Raw genomic sequence first — 12,495 nt, forward strand, 5'->3', positions numbered from 1 at the left:
TATCAGTTACGACAAATAGAGAGCAAAGAATTTATGATACCTGTATCTAAAGCGACTACCCTTGAAGAAGAGATTGCTACTGGACACTGTTCGCACTTGACTTGACTTCTCCAACCTGATTGAGAAAACAAATAATATTGCTTATTACATCATGAAGAAATTCAGTACATGACCGTATAGTTTGTTTAGGTCCTGCCACTAACTTGTAGAAAGCTTGATTCTCCACACCGCACTTCCACAAGTGCTTACAGGCCTCAGGTGTGGGTGCAAAGTATGTCAATATGATCTTCTGATCCTAAAACACACACATATTTCATCATTATTAGTATTATTATTTCAGTGACTGCAAAGTACTAATGTCCAGTTGATTGTTTTATACAATTTAATAGTTTGTTGGTGTTTGTTGAGGTAGCCTGTAAAACCTCAAACTATTTCATAGTCTGCTTCAAATCTCAATAATCATACTGACTTTAATAATAGTCCCCCCAAGACCTAGCTTATTTATTTGTGTCTACAGTTGTGTCCGTTTTGTATCAGGAAGACCGCAAAGTTAATTGCATTCCACCCAAGCACATGAGATTTCACTGGAACGCTTAAGATACCCTTTACTGACCACACTGTGATTTTGTAGAGTAGATTAAAAGTCAAAAGATAGAGACCAACAATAAATGTCCACCTCAGTGGACATAAATGAATAGGTTGGGTCGCAGGAGGATATTGTCCAAGATGCTAAAAGTGATTTTGACTGATATCCACCACTACTTCCCAAACTGGTCATTTTCAAACGTTCAGGAATGAGTTTTGCTCTCCGTTTAAGAATTCTCTTGATTTGGAATGATATACTTTCCCAAGATTCTTGTTGAAATAGACCATGTCAAACCAACTGCCACGTTTCAAAATCCTTCTGTAATGTGGGTTAAAATGACCTACATAGAAACACTAGAAAATTGATTAAACTTAGTTTGACAATGTTTTTTTTTTTATTCTCATTCTTTTAACGACATTACATAGTGTTTTGTGTGTGTTTGTATTTTAAATATATATAACTAAATATTAGAGTGAGTCAATTTAAGCCATAAAAACAGTTTTTAAAAAGCAAACATAACAAGAGAGTGAAACTACTACAGTTGATTGAAGAACCCTGCTAATTTTTAATGACCTAACATCCAAGACCAACCCCTGCTGTTTTTTTTTTTCCAAAATGACATCAGACCTAAAGATGCTTCTATTTACATCATGTGTACTGTACCTCAGTCTGATTTGCATATATATGGAATGTCTTAGCTTCGAACTTCAGCTTCGTCACCTCATCCCTGGCAAGACAATGAGTTTGTCATGAAAACATACAAAACTCTAAATTTGTATTCAGTGTCAATCTCCATCCATTGTTGTATAGTAGCAGTCAGTGCTCACCACGTGAGGATATGAATCCTCCGATTGCCCTGCAGCACAGTGAATCCAAATGGAGTGAATGCAAGGAAAGCTGGATTCCCAGACACATCCTGGCAGCAAAAAAAAAAACAAGAAAAACAACAAACAATTGTTAATTGATTGATAAGAGATTGCTTTCAAACTGTTACTCTCGAGTTGGCAATACAGGGTTCATAAAAGTAGGCCAAACAGACTCAGATAGAGAGATTTTCCCACAGAGTCTGAATAACAACAAAACAAGAACACACTGAACATAACAACAAATGCACGCCTGTAATACTATGATTACTAGTCTATTTATTCTTTATTTATACACTATTTATTCTGTTTATTGTTCAAATTGTTCATATGCACCAATCGGAGCAGAGCTCCCAATTTCATTGTGTACTTGTGTACAATCACAATAAAGGCATTCTAATTGTTCTAATTCTAATTCCAAGAACAGATCAGCACTGGGATTCGGGATCATGAGTTGTACTGTAATCATAAAGTTACCCATCAGCATTAACTCATTCACCGCTGTCGATAGCTACTGACATCAAAAGTACTTTTTTTTGAATGAGTAAAAAATTCACACGTATTCACTTTTGAACACCAGCCATTTGAAAAAAAAAAAAACAACAACAACAAAAAACTTTCCAGGCTATTACTGAGTGCCCGTTGTTATTTTTTTTAATCGTCCATCTGTGTGATCAAACCAAAGAGTCCCAAAACTTTTCTCCCCAGTTCCCATTAAAAACAACAACAAGAACATAGTTGACATCAATGGCACTCCTCATTAGGAATTCTATTGAGATCTTATCATGTCAACAGCACTCAAAGTATTAAGTACATGTACGGGTTTGTCTTGTGCATTTTAATTTTCTAATAAAGACAAATGCTAATGGGCACCTTGCATGGATGCGGGTCCACGCCGTACGTCTCCAACATCTGAGCCTTTTGTAGGAAGTTAAGCTCTGATGTTTCAGGGCTTTGGCCTCTGCAAAAACAACAACAAAGAGCTTTTATCAGCTCACGCCTTGTTTTTGTTGTTTGTTTTGTTTTGTTATGTTTTTTCCAAACAAATATGATGGTAATTTCATTATGACCACTTCCTGTTAAACCCCGTAATGTTCATATTGATTCTCCATGAAATTGTCCAACTTTTAATGTTTCCAAAAAAAAATCCTCAAAGGAAGATGTCTTTATATTTCAGGCTGCTTGCGCACACACAAGTGTGTTGGTTCGGTTTTTGGCCAGTCCAGTGACCATGTTGTTTCTGTAACCTTACCCGATACATCATCCATAAAGGTTGACAAGCAAAGGCCCGACGTGATGACAAGGTTAAAGTTAACACAAGGGGCACGGCTGCAGCTTTAACCTTCTCCATATATCAACGCTGTATCACCGCCAAAATATTAGGGAGTCAACTTACATAAGCTCCGTCTTGTGGATATCGGCGATCCGTCTCTCCAACTTTTCTGAGTGCTTCGGAAAGAACTGAAACTTGGAGCTGTAGCCTTCGGGGTGTTTCCCAGGGTCGTAGTCACCGATTTCAGCTGGAACATGAGGACAAACCAAAACACAGAAGCATGAATTGAGTTAGGCATACTTACAGTGGTTTTTTTTTACATGTGCTCATTTGACTTTGTGCATTTTTTTTTATGTGTGAGGCCAGAGATACAAGGCAATCATAGGCATAATACAGGAAATGTAATACATAAAAATATATGGTAAAATGTTTGGCTGCTCAGTAAGCAATATAATGAATTATATTTATAGATGTACTTAATCAATGAATGTAAATACACTTTTTAGGCAACGTTTTTCTCACTCGAGTAACTTCTATAAAAAATTAAATAAATAAAATGACAGTATCTGTATGCAGCTTTCCTATTAGGCATCTTCAAATGGTGAGTGATTTTACATTACTTATATAGTACAGTGAATTACATGCTAGATGTTTTAAATTAGGTGCAGAATTTTGAAAAATTATAATTCCAGAACTGCACAAATAAAGTGGACAAGTGTTCTGCATGACTTCAGCTAGGAAACAGTTTGTCATGCTCATTACTGCCCCTTACTGGACATGAGTACAATAGTAACAAGCCAGTGTACAATTTCATTGATGGCTTGGCTCACAGTTAAAGCCATTCAATTGATTATTTTAGGCAGCAAAATATCGATGAAATTGTTTTTTTTCCTGTTTTGTTAAGCAGCTTGCAAACAACCTGCAATGCTCATTACTGCCTTCCACAGGACTGGAGTGGAACATTGTCAACCCTTGATTCTGACACTTTGACAGCGGTAATTCAAAACCATTCACATGACAGAGTTTGAATTAATTTACATAATATAAATCATTATTTGTTACCTTGTAAGATATAGGCAGCCAAGAGAGCAGCGTCCGAGGTCTTGCACAGCAGGCGGCCATGGTATAGGTCCCTTTTCACCTGCAGGAAAACCAGATATCTGCAGCATAAAAGAAAACAGGTAGGAGCTGTTAATTCGGTTTCAAATATTGCCTCCATTTTACTGAGTGACAGCACTGGACCTCCATGTAATCACTCACAGTGGATTGTTTTGAAAGTGCTCCATATATAACATTAAATTGAAAATTGAGTTGCCTACCGTCAGGTCTCTTGAAGGAGTGAGTTGTTATACTTCATTTTCTTTTCATCATACACTTGTATGAGTGTGACAAAGCGTGTCATTTCACATTTTTTTATGTTATGAACATAAAACAATTAAAAAAAATAATAAATAAGGGATGGTAAATGATGGTAAAAAACTGATTATTTTCGTTGTCGTCTATGGGAATGTGTTTCGAATGCAAAAAAGAACAAATGCTGCCGTAGACATTCCGCATATGAACACGAGATTCACAGTTAGTTTACATTACATGTTTGAGTGTTAAACAGAAGCCAGTGAACTTGAAAATAATGCAAAATATGATGCAGCTTCACATGGCGGTCCAGTGGGAGACTTCATTAAACCGTGCCTCTCCGAACAGAGAGGTCATAAAAAGTGCATATATTAAGCCTTTTGACATGACAGAGAGCTACTTTCCTTTAATTATTTTTGCAGGCTTTTATTGGTGTCAGTGAAGTCAACTCAAGTGGGCGAGCTGCTCTCTCTTGTTGGCTCCGTCAAAGCAGAACCAAGCTGTGAGTATTGTGTGAGATTTATTTGTGAGCCAGGGGGAGGGATTTGATTTAAAGAGGGACGGCGTGATCTCAGAGGCTGTGTGCATCATTTGTTAAACTGTCAGGTAGGCCTCACGCGGGGAACAGACGACGCGTATAGACAAAAGTATTGGGGCACATCCCACTATTTGAGAAGGACTGAATTCATGCATGTTTTCCCCCATCGTTATTTAAAAGTCTTGTGTGCTGGGATCGTTTAAGGGATTTAATTAGAAGCCTGAAAGGCAATGGCCTTTTATAATCATACCGGGTACAGTTAGCTGAATCCGACTGTGCTCGAGACATTGAAGTAGCTCAGCATGAGCAACATGCATAGTTTAATAGAAAGTAAAAGAGCATCTTAGAGGCACTGTACCTGCAGCAAGAAGACGCATCAAAATAAGTTGTTATTCACCCACGCTGTATAATAAAGAGACATTAAGCATATTTGGGCAAAGCTCCAGCGCAAGATGGAACCAGCGAGGCGTGAACATGTCGCGTCGTTCTGGTTCAAATGTGCATTCGTGTGAGAAAGAAGCGAGCTGGCATGCAAAGAAGACATGTCATCTCGTCATGTCCTACCTGGTGATTTCCTCCCGAAGGGCGGCAGGGTCAGGCGGATAGAACTTGACACGCAAGCACATGGTGAAAGGAGGCTGAGCTGGGAAGCAACACAGCACGTATGCTTGAATTATTTGAATTTTGACATAGAGTCTCTGTAGCTTCTACCATTTTTATTAGGAACACACTTGATAGTGAAGTCCATTTAAGTCATCAGATCATTAACAAGCAATAGGAGAGGAGCGACGTGGGGGGGTGCTCTAATAATTTGTTACAAACTCTAATAATTTGTAACGCCAACTTGTGACCATAATACATTAAATGTCTACAACAAAGTTGTAAAAACCAAAAAGATTTCATATGTATTGTTAGCTTGAACCAGAATAATTACAATATTGTGACGCCAGTTTACTCCTTCATAAGTTTTGAATGAATAAAATTGACACATCATTCGTACAATACTCACATTTCATTTGTTTGGCAATGGACTTTGAAAACTCCAACCAGTGCTGCAAGGTAGAAAGGAAAGTCAAATGGAGACTATTAGGCTGCTCTCCTTCCATACTGCAATCTGATTGCTCAGCAAGTAAACACGCTGACATAGAATCAATAACAAGAACAGCGCACGAGAGTCACTCTCGTACACCCCACACCTCTCTAAAAGGAGTCCTCGTGCCAGCAGGAGAGGAAGTCCGTGAAAGGATGACAGCCAATAGATAATGGTGTGTCAAAGTCATAGCAAATCGATATCATTGACTGACTTTTCATATTTAACATTAAATGTCCCACTTTTAATTTTTTGGGACGTTTAAGTTGCATGATCGCTCTCATCACTCATGATAATTCCCAAACTTTGGAAGGTGAAAAATATATACATAAATCAGATATTATCATGTTTTTTATTTACCCGCTGCTTGTCTGGGTCCACATATCTGATGCCGAAGTAGTCTTTCTCCAGCAGGTTAAGATGGTGGCATATGAGGTCAAACAGGTACTGCCCCTTTGCATCCCGCTGCAAGAAAAAGACATAATATTACCTTTAGGCACTTTTACTGAAGGTAACTTTATTGGACAATGGACTTTTGAATTGGTTGTATAAAAACAATTGGGTTTATAAAGTTCAGGCCCACACGTCAAGTATAAAATGAAATGACCAAGTAAACCATTTATTTCTCAAAATGTCAATTTGAACAAGTCCTTCTGCAGTTTTATCAAATTATGATCCATCAATTTGGTCATTTACATAATAATTACCCCCAAATCGGGTTTCTTTGGCCATTTCTTGATCAGCTAAGCTGGATGAAGATCCAAAGCCACTTTCAAGGAATGACTAGATCACATGGATTGAAAATCTATCATGCAGAGGCATAAATCCCCCGCTGGCGTGACACTGATGCATTTATGTTCATGTCAAAAGGCAAACAGAGCTGCAATTTTTTAAATGTATAGATGAACATTGGCTTCCGATATAAGTGGCAAATATTTGATTGCTCCATGCTGTTGTAGCTACATACATTCAGAACTATGTGTACAGTATATGTATGAATTTCTGCTTCCTTAAGTGAAAACACTTTTTTCAATCTTTCTACACTTTGGACTCCACTTCAACAAGTCAGTGTAGTCATCAAAATAGGCAATAAAAGAATATAATTGTACTACATAATACATATCCTGTAAAACACACCATTGTACATTTTAGTTTGAATCTGTCCGGTATGCTATACACTGTATATATATTTTTAAAGGTAGAAAACGGCCACCAGACATTGTTTAAATAATTCACCACTCTCCAGGGAGGATTATGAGGACAATCAAATATTCATATTGAAGCAGCAGCCATCTGTGAGGGCTCGACTGCACCAAAAAGAAGAAGAAATAGACTCAAGGTGCAGATAAATGAGGTGCCAGGAAAAAGAGAAAAATATGCTCCGGAACTACATTCGTTGGCTCAATTTTGTGTTGGAAAGTGTAGAATGCACATTTATTTATGACTTGGAGAAATATCACACTGTTCATATAATGAAGTAATCTACTCCAGATGTCTTGCTTTTATTTTAATAATGTATGAACTGTAAAAGACCTAGAACTACATCTTTGAGATTTAATGAGTTAATTCTGGGACATGGTGCTGATTAATATGCCGATTTTTGTTACAGAAGTAGGAGGTTTTCCATTTGTCTAATTTATAGAAATGTTTCTTCATAATGTAGTAGGTGTTCTCCAAACCGTCTTTTCAATTTTTGTCTCTGAATTTGTGATCTTGCCTCACAGAGCTTTACTGCAAACTGCATCAAAGGACAAAGGCAATCTTTTTGTCATTGTCACAGCATCCATATTCACCAGTAGTCCGGGACATACCCGCCGACTCGCCCAGCAACAGAAATAGACCAACACATGTGTATGTGTACGTGTAGGTGTGTGTGTATATACAAGCACACAAAGTTGTAATCTTTCTCGTTCTCAACAAAACTCCTAATGCACAGCATTTCCACTGCATTAATCTCCTTTTCCATCTGTTGTTTACACTTGACATCATCTACACGCCTTCTCAGTGTATTATCACAGCTACCTCATAAGTGGCACAATATCTGTATGTATGTGTGTGTATCTGAATCTTTATGCCTATAATCAAAACTATAGTTATTAGCCTATTAGTGAAGTAGTCTAAAAATGTCCCAAAAAAACCTTTTTTCCAACATTGCACAGGTTTCAACCAAATACAGCACTTATTAGAGCCACCTGATCATTATCTTCTAACAGCCTTGCCACACTTAGGGAATACGAATACAATTTAGTTACTTAGTGTCTGTGTGTTTACTACAATATAAATACATTTAAAACCTTCAGAGATTCTCATTTACTACTATTTAAATCAATTTAAAACGTCATTATATCAATATTGAAACTAAAAAAAGAAATCCACACACTTCCTGTCCGCTTCCGTGCTTTTTTTTTTTTTTTTTTTTTGCTGTCCGCTTCATTACTACGTCAGAGGCGAGCAATGCAATCACGTCATCACGCAGCCTGTTCTGGAACATCATGCAGTGAGCTGGACGATGCACAAAAACAAACAATGGAGGAAATTCAACCGTTCTATACATGTTGAAAGCAGTATTGTCGCATTTTTCCACACTGCCGCAAATTAAAATACAACCTTTCATTCCGTGGCTGACGAATGTTAACAAACAAAGGTTGACCGCCACAGATGTGGTTATTGTGTAAGCATTAAAAGAGCATTAAAAGTTTCTCTATAGCAGATCCGAATCACGTTGAAGCTGTGATTAATATTTCTGCCGCCTTCATACTCAATAGAATCTATTTAGTTGAATTGATCAACAACTATACCAGACTGTCCTCATCCTCTTGCTAGCACACATGAATTAAATGAGCTACCCAAGAAGAAATATTCATACAGAAAGCAAATGATCTGTAACCAACACCACACTAAACTTCAGCATGTTCGGAACATAAAACCGTTCCCAGAGGTAAAATAAGCACTGCAGTCAATGTTACCTCTGTGAGACAATAAAAGCATTTTAACTAATAGAGGCAATTCACACTTGACACTGTGTGCATGTGGCATGATGATGAATACATAACCCAAAAAATTCCTCGCTTCACTGTGTCAGCAACGTCACAGAGTAATGCAATGTGTCTCTTATCAAAAGACAACGCTAATATCTACATGAGCATTCAACAAAACTCAATGCAGCTCTGCTTACATTTTGGCTTTGATGTGATACTAGTAACAGAAGCATTGCATCCATGGGGCATTTCTATATGATAGTATTTGAGATAGTGTAGGAAGTGGCTTTGGCATAGCTGATTATGTCATGGGTGGAGAATACCTGATGATTTTTATTCAAATTAGCCGCATTGTTATGCAGCAGTACAGAATCGTGGCTCACTCAGTTGTAAAAAGAGGCTGACAAAATATTCATGTAGTTGTATAATTTCACACTCGATAGCCTGGCCACACACTCCAGAGACCTAAGTATTTGCAGACAAGCAATTAAATAATATAACTCCCATGATATATAGCCGCCTCTTTAAATAAAACTTTGTTGCCAAGGAAATGTTATTAAAAATATTTAGTCTCCATTTAGACAATAATTAAAAATATCATCAAGAAAAATAGCAAACAAAACAGTCTCAAAATTCCAATAGAATTAGATAAACAAGAAGGGTCAACCTGTGTCACTTTCAAAATGGTGATTAACCATTCAGACTAACACATAATTTAATTGCTCTTTTTTCCAAATAAATATTGCATTCATACTGGCTACCACTTTAGAGAAAACCCTGAACATAATTTCCTAATTACTGATTAAATCACTTATAAAAATCTTGGGGCAGTGTTCAGAATCCTCAAAACAGATTGTTACATAAAGAGCGGGTATGTGCAGTTATTTACACCACAGAGTTGTGAGTAAAAATATATTAAAGCAGAACAATCAAGAGGGAGAAAAATGTCTTAAATAAAAACAAGCCCTTTTGGTTCTTGTGCTGTTTTTATTACAACCATAAATAAAAGTCATAAACCAAAAGATATAAGTAAACTAGAATGGGGCCAAATGTTTTTTAAGTTGGGGAGGGGGGAACTTGTGTTCTCACTTCACCCGGTCAAGCCTAGTGCCAGATTAATTATTGAGAGGGGTTCAATAACAGCTTGGGAAACACCACATCAATAAATGATGCTGTCATTTTTTAAGCTGCAAGATGGAAATTGCAAAAACAAAGAAAATGAGCCTTTCTTATAGAGGGTCGGCTTCTCGTACTTTTGGCTCCTTGCCTTCCTCTGATAGATATTTACTCTCGAGATTTTTTCACTCTCCGCCTAGTTATTTCTGTGCTGTCTGTCGTTGCAGTTCCCTTGTTCCATTATGTCCCTGAATCCCTTTTTTGCTTGGCTGACAATAAAATGTCGCCTCTTCAACCGCTCCCTGCCAACAATTTATTTTTTTATTTTTTCCATTTGTGTGAAGCTGCAGGTTTGTTTTTTTTTTACAACCCACTATAACACACTTCTTCCATCTTCTTTTAGCAAACATACACAGCCAACTCTCCAGTGCAAGTCACACTTATCAATGCCAATCCAACCAAGTCCAGTGGAGCTCAGCCAATGGTAAGATTTGGAAGTCTACCAAATGTCTTTCCTTTTTCTTTTTTTTTTCTTGTTTGGGGGGGCTAGTGGTGGCCCAAACAAAGCAAAAACGTGGAGTTCAAATCCTCATTGCATGGAGTATATGAATAGTGTGTTTGGTAATTCTATTCAAAATGTGAAGGGGTTAGGGTTATAATAACCATAGCAACAACTGCAATAAGCGAATTTAGGCTTGAGGCAAAATAGTCTGAACTAGGTCGCAGATGCAAATGCTGCAATTCAAGGAATCTGGGAAGTTGGATTTATCTCACTGGGATTGCCCCTGTTCAGACCGTAAAGCATTCAAGGCAAACCTAAACAGCAGAAATGGTTGAAGGTGTTTGAAACCATTTGAACTTGAAACACTTTCCAAACCTTTGACTGGTACAGTGAGCTGCAGTTGTGTCATTTCCATAGCAGAATATTACTTTATTGTGTAGGAATGACATGGCATGGTAGATACTACCTTGCATGTCATGACCGCATTTTCACAGAAGGACCTTGACTTCAGCAACCTCTGGCTAGCATTCGTACCACAACGACATTGAGCTTGACACCACAAACATGGCTTTGCGCAGTGAAAAGTACCAGCGGCCTATACTGTCACCCTGACCGAGCACTCAGTAGGTCAAAAGCGTTACTGATCGCAGCCCAGCATGGCGTTCGGCGCCTCGCGTTTGCTGCGTTCACATCCTGATGACGAGTGAAGTTTCGGATCTGAAAAAATGCTCTCAGGTTTAACTATCTTATTTCATCAGCCAGTGCCAATTGCTATGCACACTCCCACAGATAAAATCTCACACGATGTTTCCTACTCACGATAAAGATATTTTATTATCAGTACGCCTTCTCTTCGAGGACAAAGGAGCTGCATGAATGATTTTATGAATGGAAGGCAGAGAAGCGGTTCCTTTTTTCCCCTGATGCGTTGATAACTTGAGGACATGGGAGTGAAGCACACAGTGGAATATGTCAGACCATAAAAGCCACCAGTAGAACGCTGAAGATGTTCACTCATTGGCTAAATGATGGGCCATATTGTCTTTACGGCAAATTTGACCCTAATGTTTGATTATTATTATTTAAATATTGTTTTAACTACAAACTGAATTTGAAATCGAAACTCATGGAAAAAAGTGGCAAGCTATAATTCATCAGTATTATTTGTAGTGATTGAAAAAAGAACCTTCAACTTTGCTTCATGAGACGTGTTGAATTTTTTTGCATCTCTTCATGGCACTGTTTAAAGAAAGGGATTTAAGAAATGCCAAATCAATGTGCCTCTTAGCTCTAAGCTCAACTGTGCTATCTAGAGTTGTCAAGAAATATGACAACTGTTTCATGAAGCCTCAGACATTAAATCCCATGTACTTATTTACACAATTTTTCAGTTATTAGGATAAAAGAGTGGCTGAAAAGAGCTGGTACAGAATGAGTTAAACAGTGCATGTTTGATTACCAAATGCTGCCGTATATTTAGTAAACCTCATTAAAAGTCCATGACTAGAACCATGTTTTTTTTTTTAATCAAATTTAACAATCAGATCAAAGTTACCGCTGCACACAAACTGTATTGCTTGGATTTGAAAATGGAATTTTCTGTGACTGATTACTTGGCCTTAGCAGACTCTCAAATGCACTAGTGCAATGCAATTATAAAAACATGAAATGCAATTTTAATCTTCATAGGTGAGGTGGGCTTGTTTCGTCCAATAGCGCCAGAAGGCGAACAGCAGCCAGTGACATTAATAACGTTGCTGCGACATTCAAACATGGTGGCAAAGACAATTAGTTGCTGAGATACTTCGAGCCCCAGAGAGCATGACCAAGCGTCCTCTTTATTCTCATCACAAAACATACTGTGAGAATGCCTTAAATTCCATATAAGCTTTTGACTCCATTCTTTCTCCCATTATTGTGGAGCATTGGCCGAAAAGCGTATTACATTCTTATTTACTTACTTTTTCATTTCTATTGTAAAGTCTATTGCCGTGGTGATTTGAGGTGGTAAAGCTCAACTTTGCATAGTTGATGTCCTGTTATTCCTCTTTAGACCGTAAACTAGTTGAAAGGGAATCAAGAGCCTCTTTGATGGCTGCGGTGCAGGAGAGTCATGCACTCCTGCTTGCCTCGATTTCAATTCTGCACAATCTACAGAATTCTCAGCTATCAATGAATTGATTTTTCTGCCCACCC

The 12,495-nt window shown here is 37.8% G+C and overlaps 1 protein-coding gene across 1 annotated transcript in view; it reads right to left on the reverse strand.

The window, feature by feature from the left end:
- Window positions 1–12,495, reverse strand: part of LOC148424517 (FERM domain-containing protein 5-like) — a 32,487-nt gene that overhangs the window by 7,170 nt on the left and 12,822 nt on the right. The window contains exons 2-11 of the mRNA XM_088412164.1: window positions 6,064–6,168; window positions 5,623–5,665; window positions 5,178–5,256; window positions 3,785–3,882; window positions 2,846–2,969; window positions 2,323–2,410; window positions 1,414–1,502; window positions 1,250–1,313; window positions 204–295; window positions 41–115 (exon numbers count right to left, since the gene is read on the reverse strand). Coding sequence (XP_088268290.1) covers window positions 41–115; window positions 204–295; window positions 1,250–1,313; window positions 1,414–1,502; window positions 2,323–2,410; window positions 2,846–2,969; window positions 3,785–3,882; window positions 5,178–5,256; window positions 5,623–5,665; window positions 6,064–6,168 — 857 coding nt within the window. The remainder of the gene's footprint in view (window positions 1–40; window positions 116–203; window positions 296–1,249; window positions 1,314–1,413; window positions 1,503–2,322; window positions 2,411–2,845; window positions 2,970–3,784; window positions 3,883–5,177; window positions 5,257–5,622; window positions 5,666–6,063; window positions 6,169–12,495) is intronic.

This window comes from Hippichthys cyanospilos, chromosome 4, assembly GCF_059441005.1.
Source record: "Hippichthys cyanospilos isolate Australia breed blue-spotted pipefish chromosome 4, RoL_Hcya_1.0, whole genome shotgun sequence".
Taxonomy (NCBI): Eukaryota; Metazoa; Chordata; class Actinopteri; order Syngnathiformes; family Syngnathidae; genus Hippichthys; species Hippichthys cyanospilos.